The sequence below is a fragment of the Corvus moneduloides genome, chromosome 2, assembly GCF_009650955.1.
Source record: "Corvus moneduloides isolate bCorMon1 chromosome 2, bCorMon1.pri, whole genome shotgun sequence".
NCBI classification, from domain to species: Eukaryota; Metazoa; Chordata; class Aves; order Passeriformes; family Corvidae; genus Corvus; species Corvus moneduloides.
Genome location: NC_045477.1, coordinates 116103817 through 116124700, shown reverse-complemented (window position 1 = coordinate 116124700; position 20884 = coordinate 116103817). Strand labels below are relative to the sequence as shown.

General features: G+C 40.5%; 1 protein-coding gene across 2 annotated transcripts in view; it reads left to right on the top strand.

Moving 5' to 3' along the window:
- Positions 1-20477, top strand: part of MED14 (mediator complex subunit 14) — a 35555-nt gene extending 15078 nt beyond the window's left edge. Inside the window, exons 11-31 of one of the 2 annotated variants that reach the window (XM_032100937.1) lie at positions 208-333; positions 1176-1254; positions 2836-2995; positions 3382-3576; positions 4140-4274; positions 4705-4781; positions 6308-6468; positions 6751-6897; positions 6983-7074; positions 8302-8454; positions 8666-8935; positions 10142-10297; positions 10828-10939; positions 11559-11690; positions 12744-12926; positions 13595-13830; positions 14486-14665; positions 14853-14960; positions 15397-15522; positions 16127-16316; positions 19873-20477. In XM_032100937.1, the coding sequence (XP_031956828.1) occupies positions 208-333; positions 1176-1254; positions 2836-2995; positions 3382-3576; positions 4140-4274; positions 4705-4781; positions 6308-6468; positions 6751-6897; positions 6983-7074; positions 8302-8454; positions 8666-8935; positions 10142-10297; positions 10828-10939; positions 11559-11690; positions 12744-12926; positions 13595-13830; positions 14486-14665; positions 14853-14960; positions 15397-15522; positions 16127-16316; positions 19873-19946 (3092 nt within the window). In that variant the 3' untranslated portion in view covers positions 19947-20477. The remainder of the gene's footprint in view (positions 1-207; positions 334-1175; positions 1255-2835; positions 2996-3381; positions 3577-4139; positions 4275-4704; positions 4782-6307; positions 6469-6750; positions 6898-6982; positions 7075-8301; positions 8455-8665; positions 8936-10141; positions 10298-10827; positions 10940-11558; positions 11691-12743; positions 12927-13594; positions 13831-14485; positions 14666-14852; positions 14961-15396; positions 15523-16126; positions 16317-19872) is intronic. The other variant, XM_032100938.1, reaches the window with a different exon arrangement.
- The last annotated feature ends 407 nt before the right edge of the window (positions 20478-20884 follow it).

Sequence of the window (20884 nt, the reverse complement as noted above, 5' to 3'; positions counted from 1 at the left end):
TTCAAATTTGGTCTGCCTTTTCTCATTGATTTGTCACTGTTTTCACAGACAAATTCTTATGTTCAGTTTTCTCTTTATGTTAACACTGTAATAATGTGCAAGTAGGGTTTGTTTCTCTAAAAACATACAGGTTTTTTATTATAATTGGCTAAGTTTTAATATAAGCCTGACTTTTTTGTGAAATTATTAACATCATTTTTTGTGTAGCGTTCATTGAGACGGCTCTCCCAACTCTTGTAATTCCGATTTTGGAACCATGTGGTCGATCAGAGTGCCTGCATGTATTTGTTGATCTCCACTCTGGAATGTTCCAGCTGATGCTGTATGGTGTTGGTAAGTAGGCACAAAATCAGGAGGTATTTAATACCTTGCAAGAATCCTGCGCTGTGAGGTGATTTTGTGGGAGCAGTTCTGTCAGGTCTGCAAAGTTTTGTGAGCAAATGATCCCCACGCTTGGGTCCTCATCTAGCTATTGGAGTTTGAGGAATAGAAAAGAGGATCTTTTTGCTTAAGTGCCACAGTTTAGTTAAGATTATTTTAAGAGGGCAACAGAGTAGTTATTTTTGGGGTCAATGCAGTGCATATTCTTTATGACTCATGATTCGTGGCTTGTGCTGTTAATGGATGAGGTCATTTCACATGGACCTCAGTGAGAATTATATTATGGGACCTTATACATCTGGAGTTACTACTGTTCAAGTCTTAACTTCAGGTTTCACAGAGCTTAAGAGAAGAAAGAAAGTTCTTTTAGTTTATTTGGTTAATAACATCCTGCTGTGGTCTTACAAGCATTATGTATCATCTGTTGGTACCTTAATCTCTCTCTTCACAGTAAGCCATGTGGAAAAAACAAGGGGCAACAATTACAAGTTGCACCAGGGGAAGTTTCGTCTCGAAATCAAACAATCCATAGCACAACCCCCTGAGAGTTTTGATGGAGTCTCCACCACTGGATATGTTCAAGATGCTGTTGGACAGGGGATTAGATAGTCTCATCTATGCTCCCTTTCCCACAAAAGGCTGGACCAGATGATCTTTGAAGGTCCCCTTTGAAGCCCAAACCCAGGCTGTTCCATGATTCTGAGATTAATTAGATGAGACACTTTCAATGAAAGTTTGAAGTTTTGTTTGAAGGACTGGTGCTAAGACCATTTACTCATCTGATGTTCTTGCAGATCAACTGACACTCGATGACATAGAGAAATCTGTTAATGATGATATGAAGCGAATCATTCCTTGGCTTCAGCAGCTCAAGTAAGTGACTTGAACAGTTCACTTAGTTTGCATGGAATGAGTTACTACATTTGTATTCTGGATGATCACACTTGCATGGCTTTGTGTTTTACCACAGTAGGGGTTACACTTTCTCACTGCTGTAAGCAACTTTGAGTATTTGTTATCTCGTCTAAGCAATCGAGGAAAGTCTGGTTTTATTTCGACTTTGTTCCATAGCCCTGCTTTAGTTTTCCTCCTTACATGTAGCCTCATGCATTGCTATGTGCACACTTTGCATGAAGTCTTTTCACTTGAAGTCACTAGCAGACCACTTGCTTCCTGAGAGTCTCCTTTTCTGTTCATGTTCATCTTCTATATCCTTTATTCCAGTGTTTCTACAGCTGAACTCTGCTTGTTTCTCAGCAAAAATTATCTCCCTTCTCACAATACAGAGGGAAAAACCAGGAAGTGGCCTAGGATGATTTAAAACGTGTTTATCTTCTAGCACTTCAGCCCTTGCTGGTTTAAGCCTCTAATCTTCCTTCCATAAAGCCCTGAGATTTAAGCATGAGATACATTTGGCTTCCATAAGAGTTTGTAGCAAATAATACAAACACAGTTTGCATCTGCATGAGAACTGAGTTCCACCTGCTCTGTCGTTTTGGAAATTCCCAGTGCTCTGACTTAATTGCAGGGTGAAATCTCTATTTGAGGAGTTCAGCTTCTAAAAGAAGCTTGATGATGCATGAAGCACTGGCACCCTGGAGAAACTAATCAACTTCCCTTTGTTATAAATAATGTACTTGAGATAATGGCTTGGGTAGTGCTGCAGTTTCTGAGGAAGCTCAGCAGTCCACAAAATGTCTTTTAGGACAGCTGTATCTGACATGTATCTGTGAGAATAAATATGGTGTGTTGTGACGGAGAGATGCTGAGCACCCACACTTTCCTCTGCTATTGTCAGTGGAAGTTTGACTAAATACCCAACCCCATGCATTTCTGAGCCCCTTTCGAGCCTTGCTAGTCTTCCTGGCCTTGCCACTATGGCCAAAATCCATTGGAGTAGGACAAAGTTTAATTCCAATCATGAAACTAAATTTGGTGTCTCTCATGTAGCTCTTCATCTCCAAACTTACTCAGGTGAATGAGTTTGTTTATAACATAACCCACAGTGACATCCAGCTTCAGTGACTCTTTTTACTGTATTGCTTACCAGCATATGGGAACAAAGATTTTCCTTTCTATACCAAAACGTAATTGAAGATTCCAGATTGTCAAATAACTGCAATCTGCATGTTTTTTTAATGTTTCCCTTCTTTGTTTTATGTTGTAATTTCATATTGTAGCATATTAAAATTTATTCAGCAAATAATTTCAGGGCTTTTCTTCTTGAATTAACACCCGTCTCTTAAGCTGAAGACAAGATATAAATATAGTGATAAGGAAATACAAAGTAATGAAATTTTCTATGTGATTTTTCTTTATTTAACTTGTGCTGCAGTCATAGATGTTGGCTTAGAATATGACTGACTCTTAATTTGACACTAATGCTCTACACAGCAGTATATTAGAATCCTGTAAACCAGACTCAGGGTACTAATACCTTTATTTCCATGCAAGGTTCTGGCTTGGACAGCAGCGCTGCAAACAGTCTATAAAACATCTGCCTACAGTGAGCAGTGAAACTCTTCAGCTAGCTAATTATGCCAGCCATCCAGTGGGAAACCTTTCCAAACACAAACTGTTCATCAAACTCACTCGCCTTCCCCAGTACTACATTGTAAGTAACTGAAAAATGCTTCTGTCTTTTGCTCCCTGTCATGGATATCCCAGGCAGTTTGTGGTACTGTTAACTCTTAACATTAGGAACCAGGTGATTGATGTAATGCTTGATTCTCTCCTCTCCCTCCCGTCTCCTGTGGGTTTGTTAAGCACTCAGGCTCATACAGGAGAGGGTACATACAGCTTTATTACTCAGCAACCTTCCCATTCTCTGTTTTCCTGAAAGGTTTGGTCTTCATCTCTTCTTGGATCCCTTTCCTAGCCACAGTATTAATATGTTGGAAAAGACTAATATTTGTCCTTTGAAAGGGAGAGGATAGGAAATGAGTTAGACTTAATCTTAGCTTGAGAATCTTCTCAATTTGTTGTTTTGTTTACATATAGGTTGTAGAGATGTTTGATGTTCCTGGCAACCCCACAGAACTAGAGTACAAGTACCATTTTCTATCTGTGAGCTATGCTGAAGGAGATGACAGCCCTGCCACTGCACTTTTACTACAGCAGTTCAAACCAAACATTGAAGAGTTGGTACTGGACACAAAAAGTGGCAAACAAATGAAAAGTGGTGTCAAGCGCAAGGTACATGTTCCAAAAGCCATCGAGGTGGTTACAGTGCATGAAAGCTCGACACAGATTCTGAGCATCAATTCCAGTTTTAGTAGCCATGTTTCCAGGGTTTGTATGGCTGGCATCTTACTTGTATGAGTTCTCTGGACTGCTTCCCTAGGGAGATGCTGGGAAACTGTTTTGTAACAGTTGTCCTTCAATGCATGCCAGGCCTTCTCCACTGCTCTCCCGAGCCAAGGCAGAGCTCTGTGCAGAGGAGTGTGTATATATTGGATATGCAGGGTGCTGGTATCTGTGAGATACGCTTTGCACCATGTGTAGACTTTGAAAGACTTGCAGGGGCTGATAAGAGTTACTTCTTGGGACCAGGCTGACGTGGCTTAATGATATTCAAGTACTGTTTTAAAGACAGTCTTCAGCTGAATTGCTTTTGTCCTGAAGTGGATCCTTTCAGGAGTTTGTGCTCAGGGTGTGATTCATTTAACACTTTGATGAATTAGATTATTCTCTGACATCTCTTTGAAGTGTTTACTCCAAATATGCAAGTACATTTGTCTTTATTTTATAAATTCTAGTTATCTGGAGATCCATGTTCCATAGAACCCAAGAAACCAAAACGGTCGGGAGAAATGTGTGCCTTCAATAAAGTGCTAGCTCATATTGTAGCCATGTGTGATACAAATATGCCATTTATAGGGCTTCGGATAGAGGTAGGTATTAAAAAATATTTTGTTTCCTTCTTCCCCTCCCCTACTTCTGATTCTGGTGTCTAGATGTGAGTGTTTGGCAAACTTGTGGTCATGTGCTCACTCTGGAGTTGCCCAGCCAGCTGAGCCTGGGTGACTCAATCTTCTACACTGTGTTGCTCTAGTCTTGCTAGAGCTGCTTCTCTTAATACCAAGCACTGCAAAAAGCGTGAAAAGTTGAGGGAAAAGGGAAAATGAGGTTGAAAGATGCACTTGTGGGAAGGGTTGGGAGACAACTTTATACCAGATTGGAGCAGACCGTTTTTTGGCTTTCCAGTGCTTGAGGACATGAAACATCTGTCACCCTCAGGGGAAAAAAAAAGTCCTTGAAGATGTTTGAAGCTTTTTGCTTGACTTTTTTGCTTAGAATAACATTTTTCTTGTTCATTCCTAGTTATCCAATATGGACATTCCTCACCAGGGAGTACAAGTAGAAGGAGATGGCTTCAGCCACGCAATACGTTTATTAAAGTAAGTGGATATTCTCTATGTTTCGTTTTATTATTGTACGTACACTTGAGAGAAAAAAAAGGCTTGTTTGGAGAGTAACAATAAGAATATCCGGACCGGGGTAAGATTTTTGTTTTGGGGTTATTTTTCCTTTTTTTTGGAGGGGTGTTTATATTGTGTGTCTTGCACTTGTATGTGAAGCAGTGCTAGAGAAAGAGGAAAATAAGAGTAGACAAAGAGCCAACTACAATTTGCTTCCTTCATTAGCCTAAACCAAGGGGCTCTGAAAGCAGTTTGGCAGTTCTCAATCCTTAAATCCAGGCAGTGCTAAGGAAGATGTGATGATGATTCATGAGCATGCAGTTTTAGATCAGATCAGAGGCCTACATACTCCATATGCTATTTGACAATTATGTGAAACTGCAGAGGAAAATGCCAGGAATCCCAGAAAAGACAATTGCATGGTAAAGAGATTGTAGAGGAAATATCTGAGAATCATACAGTAATTTAATAGGTTATTTAGGCCCAAGTGCAGGACTTTGCAATTGTTTTCATGGAACTTCATAAGGTTCCTGTTAACTTATTTCTCCAGCCATCTGTGATCTCTCTGAAGGGCAGCCCTGACCTCCAGCATGTTAAGTGCTCCCTTCAGTTTGGCATCATCTGCAAATTTTCTATTCTTTTGTAACATATAGGCTATTGAAATAGTTATATTGAAATTGTTAATAGGAGGCCAATAGTGGTGGCCTCTGTGCTAACCCTGAGAAATGCCAGCCACAACCAGCCACTAACTGGACCTGCAACAAATCAGTTTAAAGCAAAAAACGACAAACCCCAAAGACACGTCCTAGAGTAAAACCTTCATAACTCCTTTTATGCTGCAGAAATGTACGGTGACATAAAGGCACCAGTCTCTAAATGCATCAGGCCCTACCTTTTTAACTTTGCATATGAGCAGGGAACTTGTGAGCTGAAGTTAAGGGTGGAACAGGAAATTTCTGGCTAGATCCTCAAGGAATTTGAAAAAGAGTTTGGCATGTTTTTACTTAAGCTTTATTTAGTCTGTCCCTTGAGCTCGATTCACACATTGGGATACGAATAAATTAGTGAGTACTAAGGGAACTGCCAGGTTGTTCATTGCATGTAGAGCAAGCTTGTTCTAGAAGGCAAATGAATTCAGATTGCCACAGAACTTCCTTATTCTCATCTTTTTTGTCTTATTTCTCTGTATAAGAGCTTTATATTGGTGAGCTCTTAGTTCACCAGGAGATAAGGACAGTTCAGCAGATCCTTTAATAGTCTGTAATTTGCAGGTGTTGAATCCATATAAAAATTGATCTTAGCTCAGAGTGCTTTTGTGACACACTTACTACAGTCCTTGAGGAGGAATAGGTTATCTCACTGTGCAGTCCAGCTGCCTCTGCTGTTGATTAGTTCATTCTTTCATGTCCAGACTTGGGAGTCCTTCAGGAAATATTAGAAGGCGCTGTTGTTACTTGTGGAACTGTACTGTGTGTAATGGCACTTCTGTTTTTTGTCATGTATAGAATTCCTCCCTGTAAAGGTGTAAACGAGGAAACACAGAAGGCTCTGGACCGATCTCTTCTTGATTGCACTTTCCGACTACAAGGTAGAAATAATCGCACGTGGGTGGCCGAGCTGGTGTTTGCAAACTGCCCACTGAACAGCACTTCATCCAGGGAGCAAGGCAAGTTTCATTGAGGAACACTGGTAAATTTTGTTTCTTTGTAGTTTACATTGTCAATTGCAGTAGTTTTCATGTCTTGGTGTAACTGGACAGCTGTCTGCTCCTGAGATTGCTAATAAACCGCAGTAATCAAATTTTAATCAAAATTCTGACTGCTGAGTTGATGCATTTTTGTTACTTCAATGTCCTTTCTGGTCACTTGCCACAGTTCACTCATAGTGTGTAAACCACAGCTCAGGAACCACTGGGTTGATCAGTATTTGCCATCTCCTCACACTGCAGGACCAACCCGTCACGTTTACCTGACGTATGAAAACCAGTTGTCTGAACCAGTTGGAGGTCGCAAGGTGGTCGAGATGTTCCTTAATGACTGGAACAGTATTGCTCGGCTGTACGAGTGTGTCCTGGAGTTTGCACGATCCCTACCAGGTACAGAAATCACCTTCTTTTTGTCAAAGTGGTGGGCTTACAGATTACTGTGATTTTCTCACTCTCTTCCCTCCCCTCTTCACAGACATCCCCAACCACTTAAACATTTTTTCAGAAGTTCGGATCTACAACTACAGAAAACTTATTCTTTGTTATGGAACTACCAAGGGGAGCTCAGTAAGTAACTCCTAAATGGACTTTAAATGTATGATTGAAAACAGAATGGGTAGACTTAGACTTCTCAGAATTTTACTACAGAAGTTTTCTTTTTAGTGGAATTAATATAGATGAATGTAGAAAAGACAGAGAGTGCTGCATTGCTGATTTGCTGGGTTCCTAGAAGTTCAGAATTTTTGACAATTTCTGTTTGATGTTTTATATTGTGGGAAGGACAGTTGTGTGCTTCTAACTGATGAAAGCTGGTGTAGCAGCATGTTTCTGAAAAACTTTGTGTAAGTGTTGTTGCTGGTCACTGCTGTACTGGGATATACGGATATGTGTTAAGCTGAGTGCCTAATTCTGCCTTAAAAGAGAGTACTCTTAACAAAGTTTTAAATGTAGTGCTGTGCTTTCAAATGGGGTGGTCCTTAATTATTTTGTAGCAGTGTTGTTTTCTTGTTCAGAACTCTAGCTTTCTCTGTAGTATTTGAATTTACAACTTACTAATTACTTAAATAACTGAGTACTTGCTCACACCTTTGCCTTAAGTGCAAGGTAGAGGAGGAAGTGAGTGCATGTTTATTTCAGATTTAGAATATAGTTTTTGTGTGCAACTGATGCAAAGTAGCTGATACACTTGAAATTTGCTTCCTGGAATGCTTTTGTGTTCATTTTTCTAAGCTGAATTTTTGGGAGTATTTTTATGTGCCTTTTATTGGGAAGTGTATGTGTGTGTATATATATGTATACATATATACATATGTATGTTATATATATGTAAGTAGCCCCAGCAGCAGTATGGATTTTGCATTTAACTTCCTTACATATTAACATATCCAGTTCTCATTTTTGTGTAATGTAACTTAAGAAAACCAGTCCACCTCCAGAACTCATTAATCAGTTTCCCACGGCGTGAATCTCTTGAGTTTACTTTTCTCTCTCTCACCTTTGGCATAAAAGACTCTTTTGCTTTTTGGTTGACTTGCTGATATAATTGCCCAGTTCTGTAGTTGCCAACAATCCAGGCAGCTAAGTGGGTGTTAAAGCTGACAGTGCTTTTTTTTTTTCTTCACAACCTCAGCAGCTTTTGAGGAAGGTGAATTAGGAATCTGTTGAGGTTTGATGAAAAATGGGGGAAAAAATTAAATCAGACCAACTTTCTTGTTATAATCTCTTGTTATAATCTTGTTATTACAACCTACTTGTTCTAGCTTCCAAGACCATTTTATGTTTGTGACATTGCAGATCAGCATTCAGTGGAACTCCATCCTCCAGAAGTTCCACATTTCACTGGGAACTGTTGGCCCAAACTCAGGTTGCAGTAACTGTCACAACACAATTCTGCACCAGCTCCAGGAGATGTTCAATAAAACGCCAAACGTGGTGCAGTTGTTACAGGTAATGTTCTAAAAAACTTCTCTCAAGAAAATTGCAAGACACTTGGGAGCTGAATTCTGATTAAACTGTTCTCTTCAAAATTACATGGGTGTTACAGTTGTTTATGGATCTCATTGCCAGAAGGCATCTAATTTTCCCTGCTATTCCCCATTTTCCCTGACCTTTCCTTTTGGATAAGCTACCTGACCTCTCAATATCCGCCCTCTCCCAGGTTTTGTTTGACACTCAGGCTCCATTAAACGCCATCAACAAACTCCCAACCGTGCCCATGCTGGGACTGACCCAACGCACCAACACTGCCTACCAGTGCTTCTCCATCCTGCCCCAGTCCCCCACGCACATCAGGCTGGCCTTCAGGAACATGTACTGCATCGACATCTACTGCCGCAGCCGCGGCGTGGTGGCCATTCGCGACGGCGCCTACAGCCTCTTCGACAACAGCAAGATCGTGGAGGGCTTCTACCCCGCGCCTGGGCTAAAGGTGACCACCCCATGTTTTCTGGCAGGCTGATAATAAATGAGCTTCTAACTTGGGAGTATGAATCTGATGTGAAGAGCTTGGTGAAGGCTTTCTTTGTGGAGAGCTGTGGTCCTTCCAAAATTCTGAGCGTAGAAGGAAGTTTTTGATTTATCGGTAGATCTGTTAATTAGTTTGAATTAAAACATTTCCTTTTTAAAATGTAACATCAAGTTCTGGGGGTTTTTTTTCTTATCTGTGTATTCAGGCATCCTTTTGTTGAAACTTGCTGAAGCTTTGTGACTAGGCTAGATGTCTGCTTCAGGATTAGCAGCAACTGCTCCTCACAAACTGTGTTGTGCGGCAGTACAGTGCTCATAAGTTGCAGGTGGGACAATGCTCCATGTCAGATGATTCTAGATAGAAACTTCCCTTTAAAATAGTTCTCATCAGTGTGTGGCAGGAGCCTATGGCTTTGGTTCTAAATGCAGTGCTGGTTCACTCTTCCTGAAAAGTGAATCTGTGCACATTGACAGAATACCTGAGGGCAGCTTGTACCAGTGCTAGTTACACTGAAATACTGGAAAAATGCATCCTTTGAGAAACAAGTTGATTTGCTAATTTTTGTTTTTCTGACAGTTGCAGCTGGATATTGATTCTCTGGCATTGCATTTAACTAATCCTGAACATCTGCCTCTTTCACAAATGCTAAATGAAAGACTAATGGAAATAAGAAGGAGATTGTAGATACCAGTGGAAGGTAGTAGAAGAGAATGAAAATGGGAAGGTGCAGGAGGAATTAACTCAAGAAAGTTGTCAGGCTCCTCTGGGTACAAGAGAGTTCTGTGGAGGAGGTGACCCAGATGTTCTTAACCAAACAGGGCAGTTGTAGGTGTACAGCAGCCCTGTAGGTTCTGGATACTGATAAGTTGTTCTGGAACAGGTATTTCCAAACGTAGACTTTTCCTTATCTTTAAGGAGACAAGAAAAATGTTGGTATTTCAATTTACTGGAGATACTTCTTGTTATAGAGCCAGGTATCTCTGTTTATGAATTGATATATTTTGCAGACTAATTATACTGTAATTAATGAATGTCCACCAGTATTTAGTTCCCAAGACCTGTGTGCTGTAGCTGATAGAGGTAGTGTTACAGCTCAGCAAATACTGCCTTCTTTTGTGTAGTAAAATTTAAATGGGCCAATTGCTAACAAAACTGCTTTTTCCACAGACATTCCTGAACATGTTTGTTGACAGCAATCAGGATGCACGGAGACGATCTGTAAATGAAGATGATAACCCACCTTCTCCTATTGGAGGAGACATGATGGATTCTTTGATATCACAGCTCCAACCCCAGCAGCCGCCGCAGCAACCACAACAACAGGTACCCTTCAGGCAAAATAAATGTTTATTGTCTTCCACAACAGTGGATTTCTAAGAACTTCATGTTCTAAAGGGATTAGCAGTAGCAAAATGGAAAAGGAGGCTATAAACCCACTCTGCTGCAGAATTCCCCTTCGGGCAAAACGTATTAATTTATTTTGCCATTTCTCATTCCAGTGTAAATAGCCCATAGCATATGAACAGCAGCTTTGGAAGGTCACATGAGACTTGCTGCCTAGAAGCAAAGGACTGAGGGAGGGAAAACAACTGTTAAAGATAAAAGATAGGAGGGAGAGTCAGGAGGTGTTGCTGTTACAGGGTGGCAGATAAAAGGTGTGAGGTACAGAGGTATTATGTCTTTAGAAGAAACTGAAAAAAACAGTGAGCACTGAACAAAATAATATAGAAAACCAAACAACTGTGTGGATGAACCTGTAAGAGCAAACCCTTGTTAGTATTCTGCACATACTTAACTTCTATTTTAGTACAAAATGATCAAAAATTTTCATTGCCCTGTGTTGACAATTTCAGCCGTTTGCAAAACAGGCAGGAGCCTCGGGAGCGTATCCTCTCACCTCACCACCCACCTCCTACCACAACACAGTGACACCCTCCCCGTCCATGATGCACACGCAGTCACCAGGTAGGATGGCTGGGAAGCTGGGAGCTGATCCTGTCCTAGAAAAATAGGTCTTTGTGCATGCATGTTTTTTCTATTATTTGAGGTGTGTTTAGCCCCAGGTTAGCCAAGAGAATGCACCTTACATTGTGGAGAAAAAAAGAAAGTCCTACCATGTGTGTTTTGGAAAGTACATTTTGAAGATAAAAAAAAAAAAACATTAAGTAAAACTGCCGTCTTTAGCTATGTAGTATTTGGGACTGTTTTCATTCTTACAGTTTATAACTTGCTAAGACAAAAACCTGGTAATTTTCAATACTTGCTTCTTCAGAAAAGCTTTTCATCACCAAAGCTCTGCTTTCTGCTCCCAGCTGTTGTAGAACAACAGCTGAAAATATTTAAATTTGGGGAAGGGCTGAGCAGGGGAGAAATGCCATTCTTCAAGCCAAATATCATGGGAAGTTTTTCGTTTGTGTCGCAAATCAACCTGAAAAATATAACAGTCATGCATGTACAAAATAAAGCCTTCGAGTGCAAAAACAAATTCTCTTGAATCTTGTTTGCTGTTTCCCTGAAGGGAGCAGTTGATACAAAAAGTTAGAACAGAATTGTGTATGTCAAGTGATGTGATGTCTTTGATCAGGAAATTTGCATGCTGCAAGCTCACCTAGCGGGGCTTTAAGAGCACCATCACCAGCATCCTTTGGTCCAACTCCTTCACCTTCCTCTCTTGGAATCACAATGGGACAAACAGCTAACTTTGCCAGCCCACATGGTGAGTTCTTTACTGGCAGGTGTATATGTAGGGACAGGGAGGTCAGATTTGCTTCTTGAAATTAAGTCTTCCAGAGCAGACCTAAGTTAACTGAGAAAAATTCATGTTTTGCAATTGGCTCAAGTAGCTGTTTTCATATATGCGAGTGTTAACTCTTAACAGTAGTCAAAAGTAGCTGCATGGCATGTTGAGGCGTTCCTAACATGTTAAAAATTGACTCTCAGTCACTCCTTTCTGCTTACTAATGTGGGGAAATTCAATGTGGTCTTGTAGCAGAACAGTGGCTGCAGCTTTTAATGAGCATTTTCTTTTGTTAGATTAGTTAGTGGATTTTCACTGCTTACATTTCCTGGAAAAATAGCAGGTACAGGTTAGAAATTCAGATACTTGCACTTTGAAAATGTTGTCAAAGTCTGGCTGGTTTGACATATCTGTATGTGAGCAACATGCCTTTTGGTTGTTTCCTTTATTAATTCGGTTGGTTTTTTTGGAAAGCTGCCAAAACAATCCTTTGTGTAATCACAGTGTATTGGAAACTGTTGTATAGATGATAACAAATGAACAGTTCAGATGGTAATTTTCATACATCAGTTTGATTGTTGAGATGAATGCAGTGAGAGAGATGTGCCACAGAGGGTTCAAGGAGCTCGTTCTGATCAGTCTGTACAGCAGAGATACTTTTGCAGAGAAAACTGTAAGATACTGAATAGATAAGGAACTGTCTGGCTGAGGCTTCCATTTGCTAAGGAGTAGAAGTCCAAATCTGTAGGCAAGAGCTCCTTTTAGTTTAGAACCTGTTACTTGTTGAATATGACAATTTTTCTGAACATTCAATTTTACTTTTTTAAAAATACAACCTGGAAACCCTTGAAATCCATATTTTGATTTTTCCTCTCTGCCCCCACTTGGTGTGTTTTATATGGTTGTAAAAAGTAGTCTAAAAGCTTGCAGGCACTTTCATGCTTTACAGATTTTGTAAGCCTCTTTTAGATTTCTCTATTAGAAAGCCTTTTACTTTATAAAGAAATAATAATGGTCTTGTAACATCTGTAGGTACCATAGACCCAAGCTCACCATACACCATGATGTCACCCAGTCAGCGTGCAGGGAATTGGCCAGGATCTCCCCAGGTCTCTGGTCCATCACCAGCAGCACGGATGCCTGGAATGTCACCAGCCAACCCTTCCCTTCATTCACCTGTCCCTGATGCCTCTCATTCCCCACGAGCTGGAACAAGTAGGCTTCTTTATCAGTGTTATAACTGTGAAACACCCATGTTTAACATTTCCAGTTGTGTTCCTTTTGGTAGTTCTTGTGTTGGTCTAACAGTCCTTACTGCCCTTGTGCAGTAAAATATCCAAGGAAATTAAGCCTTTATTCTGTCCTAGTTCAAATCTTCAGTAACAAACTGGTAAAAATGAGCTAAAGCATACAGCGTAAATGTCAGCAGGATTGATGATAACTCTTGTTGCAGTGCAGAAATCAGTCTGAAACTACTGAACTCCGTGACTAAGAGAAAAGTCTTCAGAGTGAAAGCAATGATGGGCACATTTGCCAACCCAAATACTAACTTTTCACATCATAGATCTGTAATGCTGCTCTTGCACGACTGATTTAGCCATCTTTACGTCCCATTGAGTTTGTTGTGCAAACCTCCTGTCTGCTGGCATGCTGCAGAAAGAGGAAAAGGGAGGCGTGTTTTAATGTTACTGAAACTCTTTGCATGGGTGCAGGGTCAAAACTAATTCTTTGTCTGTCTGATGCCTATCACTAGGCAGGCAAATTCTTAAATAAGAAGGATTAAGCTTTGGCCCAGAGGACTTACTGATGAATAGTGACAAAGTGAACACATATCTTGTTTCAGTGTAAATCCTCCCTTACTGCAAGTCCTTGTGTCCCCACAGGTTCCCAAGCCATGCCAACAAGCATGCCTCCACCTCGGAAACTACCTCAGCGCTCTTGGGCTGCATCCATTCCTACAATCCTCACCCACAGTGCCTTGAATATTCTGCTCTTGCCCTCTCCTACCCCTGGGCTTGTGCCAGGACTAGCTGGCAGCTATCTGTGCTCCCCTCTCGAGCGATTCCTCGGATCAGTGATTATGAGGAGGCATCTTCAGAGGATCATACAACAGGAAACGGTATGATTTAAGTGGGCCTGTGGGTATGTGACTGCTCCATGTCTTTCAAGTCAGGCACAAACTGAAATCCTTCAAATAAAATAACTGTTTGCTCTTAGACTTGTGCTGTACTTCTGATTTTTGCCACCTAAAGTGTCAAAATTTAGAGAAATCATTTAGTTCCACTTCCTTTCCATGCAAATTAGATGTGGAAAACCTGTTTGGTCAGGTGAAATTTGGTAACTGTTAAGATAGCAAGTTTAGGACCAGACTTTAAGATGCCGTGGGTTCCTTGGGTTTGTCATGTGCATTGGGAGTTTACTAGAACAGCCACGGGGTTGCTGTGGATGCCACTACTTGGCAAGATTGCCAGAGAAGTGAGTTACTAGTTAATGGTAACTACTAGGTCAGGAATGTTACTTTAGGGCTTGGGACAGACAAATGTGCCTCTTCACTTCTGTGGCGTGGATTCAGTGACAGAGAAAGAAGCCAAATCTGGCATAAACTTAATTCTCAAGGCAATTTCACCTGTATTAAAATATTTTGTGTTTCTTTCTGGAAAGAGAGGTTGATCACTATGCTTTGGGGAGGGAGTGAGAGTGTGTGTGTGTGTATGTCTGTGTGTTCATGCTATTTAATGAATGACTAATTGACTGTGAATCTTCTTTTTATGCAGCTACAGTTAATAAACTCCAATGAACCAGGTGTCATTATGTTTAAGACAGAGGCACTGAAATGCAGGGTTGCTCTCAATCCCAAAACCAACCAGACCTTGCAGCTGAAAGTCACACCTGAAAATACAGGACAGTGGAAATCAGAGGAGTTACAGGTTTTGGAGAAGTTCTTTGAAACGAGGGTATGTACTGAAATCAAGAATATTTACATTTTTGTGCCTTGCTTTTAATCTCTGGTGTTGTTTTGAGTGGTCCTGCTGGCTGTGTAAGAGCTGCAAAATATAAAATTGACAGCTGTGCATGCTGGTTGCGTATTAAATGATATATTTATTATCTAAATAGGCACTACTAAATAGTGTCTTTCTTTAGGTTGCAGGACCACCTTTTAAAGCAAACACCCTGATAGCCTTCACAAAGTTACTAGGGGCTCCCACGCACATCCTCAGGGACTGCGTGCACATCATGAAACTGGAGCTGGTAAGTCCACTGTTCTATTTATTTAGTTCACCCAACTTTGGTTATTATATTTTTGAAAAAAAGCTGTTGTATCTTTATCTACAAACACACAAATTACTCTAAATCTATACATAAGTTATTTAATGTTACTGGAGAAGTTTTTGGTTTACTACCAGCTCTCCTGGAAACTCCCAAAATTTCTCATTTAAACTGATGATTTTAAAGAACTGCATACATGTTACTGCACAACAGGCACATGCATAGGCTGGCTGCAGTCTTTCTGACTGTATTGTTGTGCTCAGTTCTTTCAGAGTTACTCGCATTTCTCTAAACCTGGCAACATCTGCAGGTTTAGGTAAAGAGACACATTCTACTTCGTGATGCTTCCCTGTTTCATAGCTGTGTATGTCACTGACATGAGACCTGTGCTGTTCTCTGTGCTGCTCTCTCTGAACAGTTCCCTGACCAGGCAAGTCAGCTGAAATGGAACGTGCAGTTTTGTTTAACAATCCCTCCCAGCGCTCCACCAATTGCGCCTCCAGGAACACCTGCTGTTGTTCTGAAATCCAAAATGTTGTTTTTTGTAAGTAGAGCTATCTGTTTTAAAATTCTAACCCTGCATATCTCAGAGAACACGAGTTTGTAGCAAAACATAAGCCACTGTACCTGACAGCTGTAATAGCTAAAAGTTTTGTACTGTTTGGAATCCTGGATTTGCGTGGATCTCTTGTAATAAGTTTGGTTCATATTCCTACTCTCCTTCTTACTAAAACACAGCAGCTCCTCGTGTTTTGTGTTCTTGGAGAGATGTTGACAATATCTGAAGTTCAGCTCCCTCTGGGCTGCATCTTCAAGTGCTCAACTTGTGGGTGTTTTGTTGTTTGAGGCACTAACCACCTAGACTGAGTGACGTGCACATTAGTGGTGCTGGGAGAGGAGAGCAGGAATGAGATGTTCAGAACAAATCTACATCGGTGTTGTGCCCGAGGCAGTGCTTATTGTGGGGTGCTTTTGAGAAGAAAACAGTCTCCACCTGATTGATAATTTCTCTGTTACAGAATTGATGTCTGAAAACGGGGGTGGATGTACATGCTGTCTGTAGGCCTGGAGTGTTTAACTGTGTCAGAAGTTGCACTGAAGTACAAGATCTTTCAATTTAACACAGTTTTTGGGTTTTTCCCCCACAGCTCCAGCTAACACAGAAAACAACAGTCCCACAGGAAGCTGTTAGTATTATTGTCCCAATTATTTATGATATGGCTTCGGGTACAACGCAACAGGCTGACATTCCCAGGCAGCAGAACTCTTCTGTTGCTGCTCCAATGATGGTTAGCAATATTCTAAAGAGGTTTGCTGAACTGAATTCACCACGACCAGGTACTGTACATGTCCAGTAGATATATTCTCTTCACCCAGACATCTGTGACAAATCTCCAGTGTAACACTAAACCTCTCTTAAGTCTGAATTCTTCTTGGTTTCTATCTTACTTCTTTAGTGATTACAAACTCCTGATGTGACAGGCAATACATAACTTAATAGGAAGTACTGGCAACACAGCAGAAGGTTGCACTGATGATTCAGGCTGGGTTTTGCTGTTCTGCCCGAGTGATAGGATGCACCCACCTCTTGTTGGCCCAGCTCTTGCTGCTCAGTAAGAGTCACACTTTTTGACAAATGGGCCCAGAATGAGTCACAAGACATATACTATGGCCAAGTGTCAGTTTTCATGGTTAATTATGAAGTTACTCAGCTTAGCAGTAGAATATAAAGGGATGTTAAAATAGTTGTCAGAACTTGTCCACGTGCTGTGAATGATTAAAAAGTAATTGCAGTGGTTGTATACTCCTTTGTCAGTGTGTCCACTAGCAGAGGTGCATACAGTTCTGTCGACCAGACGTGCTGTGAAGTGTTTGAGCTAGGTTTTTCTGAGTGTTCATTGGCCTGTAGGTAGTGCACCGTGAGCAGCGTTGTGCTTTGCTTTCCCTCTTGTTTGTCATGCCTTTTTTGTTATTTTTTTAGTATCTAAAACATTGAAGAACAGTAGCAGGTTCTTTGGGCAGCATGTTGTCTGTAAGCAGTGGTTTGGGGTCCTAATACACAGATGGCTTAACTTTCAGTTCTGACGAAGAACAAAATTTTTCCAGTAACCCAGTGAATAGATTGAAGTTGTGAATCCAGAGGTTGACTCTTACTTCTCTTTTGTATAATTATTCATCTCGTTGTTATGCAGTAATTTTAACTATGCTTGATGGATTATTTCAATTGCTAGAACATGAGCAATGTTTACCTTAAATTGGTGTGGGTATGCATACATTTCTGAAACTTGTGATGGGATTTAAATTAATATGCATTTTTTGTTTAACATGTAGTAATAGTGTAGGTAAATAGAGAGAAAATAGCCTTGAGGGCATGTGGAGTTCCCTGTAGGAGTTCTGTATGTGGCAGAGAGCTGTTGTTTGTATAGCACTTCTGTTTCAAAATACATTAACTAAACTTCAGGTGTTGCTTTTGGAAGGTGCTTCCCCACAGAGTTCCTCTGGTGTGGGGAAGGGTAGGTTCTTGCTTTGCTGTTTGTTATTGCACTGAGTTGTGTTTTAAAGTAAACCCTCCACAAAATACCACAGAGCAGAGCAAGTAACTGTCAAAGCTGCTCTGGTGATGCCAGGTGAGATGTTTTCTGATGTTCACTAGATAGATCAGAACGGACAATTTTTGTTTGTTGTGCAAGTTTTGAAGCAGTTTTCAAATCAATACAGGGAGCAAAGTACAGACAGGCAGAAAAAAAGCGTAGGAAAAGCATTGGAGCCACAAGCAGAACCTTATCCAGGCAAAGGAGAATGTAGCTGGCTGAGCAGAGAAGTTTCTAGTAGTCCTTCCTCTGATTTCCAAAAGAAGGAATGAGTCTGTATGAATTTATTTATTTCCACCACTACCTAGCCAAAGTAGGATCTTCCTGAAGACACTTGAAATGCAATTCCCTCTGTTCTTATTGTCAAAACATACATTATTATATCTGATCAAAGAGAACAAGAATACCTTCTTTTCTTCACCATTGAAAGGTGATAGGAGAGCCAACAGATGAAAGTAGATAGCTGGGAGACTTCTCTTGTAACAGCAGTACATGGGAGATCCCAGATGTGTGTCCTTTCTCGTCTGATGCTCCTTTCTCTTCTGCTGCTCCTGTGCTGTACCCAGGATTTTCCTGATTTTCCTGCCTGTTAGCTCTCTGCTGCACTAACTGCAATCTGCCTGGTTAAGGGAATTTTTCACTGTTTGAGTCAGGAAGGACCAGGGCCTCCCATCGTGCACAGATGATGTTACTGGCACTGTCGTTGTAACCTGGAATTAGTGTTGCCTCGTTCTGGCTGTATCTTTTTTACCTTTCTCTCTTTGTGAGAAAGTATTTTGTATTCAGCTTAATTTTCCTCTTAATAAAATGGTAGTGCCTGAAAAGTAAGTTCTTTTGAAAGAGTTTTCTTTTCAGATATGTGGGCAAACACATTCTGCTGTGTTTAACAGTAAAATGTTGACTCATTGTGAGTACACATTGTCTTTCTAAGACCACTTTACCTATGCCTCAGTGGGAGAAAATACTTTACTTTGGGGAAATACTTGTATGAACTGAGAAGAAATCAATGCCCTGGAATAGTAAGCTTAAACTTGAGCTGTAATTCCAAAACCTACAGTGTGTAGTGGACATAAATCTGGTAAGGAAATTAAAGTCCCTATGGATGCTGGAGGTGACCCTTAGGGAGGAGCTCAAGGGACTCATGATGATTCTTAAAGCACTTCACAACTAAACATTTTTCAGTGTCTGATTTTCAGTGATGCAGTGGATGGTATTTAGCCCAGATTGGTAGCTTTGATATGATAATGACTTGCCCAAAATAATCTTGGGAATCCCTAGTCTGGCAGTTAAGATTAATGCATCCCAGCAGGCTCTGTGCTTATCTCTTTGGTCACACTGTTGCTCCTTCAGCAGCAAAATGCAATGTCTTCTAATTGACATTCCGGGAAATATGCAGGAAAAATTCAGCCCGCAATGACCAGGTTACAACAGTGGCTATTAATTGTATTCTCTTTACCAGGAAACAGTAGATGAAAATCACAGCTGCCTGTTACTTCATCTTTTGTTGTTCTTATTTAACCCTTTCACTTCTGCTGGTTTTAACTTCTTTAAGCTATTCAGAATATGTGTGGTTTTGTCAACAAGTGCTGGTATTTAAAACTTGAGGTAGCTGTGGCTGGTTTTTCCTCTCAGTATTGAATCTCAGCTGTTGGAAACAGAAGTCCACCTGCTCTGTATTTTATTTTGCAGTTTAGATGTCAAGGGTAGAGCCAGAGCAATTTGGTTGAAAGAAACAGATTCCTGACTGTTGCTCAGTCTTGGAATTAGAAATGTTTCCAAGACTAAGCTTAGGACAGAAAACATCTATCAGCTGTTTCAGACTTGAAGTCATTTTGAGTCTTTCAAAATCTTTAGTTTCTGCTTGTAATCAATAGAAATAAAACTTGAAAAAGCTGGGTTATTTTCATTGTAAGATGTAGTGCTCTTAATTAATAACATACTGAAAAAATTCGGACCACAGTCCATGGGCAATCAATTCTAGCATAGATTCAATCTGACATTCAAAAGCAATTAAAAATTAAGAGTTACTTGCAATTCCATCACCAACAAGAGCAGTCCTGCTGGGAAAGCTGGAGCTGCTTCAGCTGGTAACTCCCACAAATCCCAACGTCCCTGGAGGTCGCTGGGTTTTGGGAGTCTCGGCCGCCGCGTGTCTGCACCTTCGGCTCTGCCCTGGGGGGCTCAGGGGGGCACAGTGAGGAAGGGCTGTGGGGTGTGGGGCTAACCTGTCTCTTTTCCCTGCTCCAGAGCGAGGAAGGGCTGTCCGGGGCGCGGTGCTAACCTGTCTCTTTTCCCTGTTCCAGGTGAATGCACAATATTTGCAGCCGTTCGTGATTTGATGGTTAATCTTACGCTGCCCCCTGGGGGGCGTCCCTAGACACTTTTAAAAGAAGGCTGAAAGTGAGACAAAACAGCAAAAAAAAAAAAAAAAAAATTAAAAAAAAATTAAAATAAAGCCTTCAGTTAAAAGAGGACGTTTTAATTTTACCTTTTTTTCTAAGAGCTAACTATAAACTGGCAAACTTTCAGGGATGCACTTTCATCACATGAGTATCACCACGACTTTTGTATAGTGCTGTTGTATAGTGTGTTTTAATGGGAGACACTTCAGACTAGGTAATAGATTGAAGTATCAGCTTGCTGGTAATAGATTTAATATTCTGTTTTATACTATAAAGATTATGAAAATGCCAAACTTGTTTGTTTTTCTGTTTTTCTTATGTTTTGGTGTAATAGTCTTTTTTTAAGGCAGGTCTGTCATTTTTGAATACTGTAAAACTGTGACAAACTTTATATTGAAGCTGTATTTTAATATGACTGCTTTGAATCCTTAAACAATTTATTTGGGCTTGTTGTAAACATGTCCCCAAAAAGCAATATTTAATAAACTGGATTAAAAAATCTTGTACTGGATGTTGTATCATCTTAAACGTTATTCCTCTCCCCTGTAGCCACTGGTCAGATCTCTTGTGTTCATACTTACTGCACTATCTCTTTTTGTGATCTTGGTTATACACGCACACACGTGCTGCTAACTTAAAAACCCAAACAAACCTTTGTTTATTTATCCTGTGGATTCAATTTGTCCAGAGTAGAACAGAGTTTGTTCATTTTCCTGGTTGTAAACATAACCAGTACTTACTTAAAATGGTTCTTCATTTCTTATACCAGGAACTACATCTTTTCTGTCCCAAAAGCAAAGTTTAGTGGAAGAAAGAACCTTTTGTCATCTGTCATGGAGTCTGTTATTACGGATTTGTCTTGTTGTAGAGGCAGGTAAGGTAGGAGCTGGACCTGCATACCACAAGATTGGAG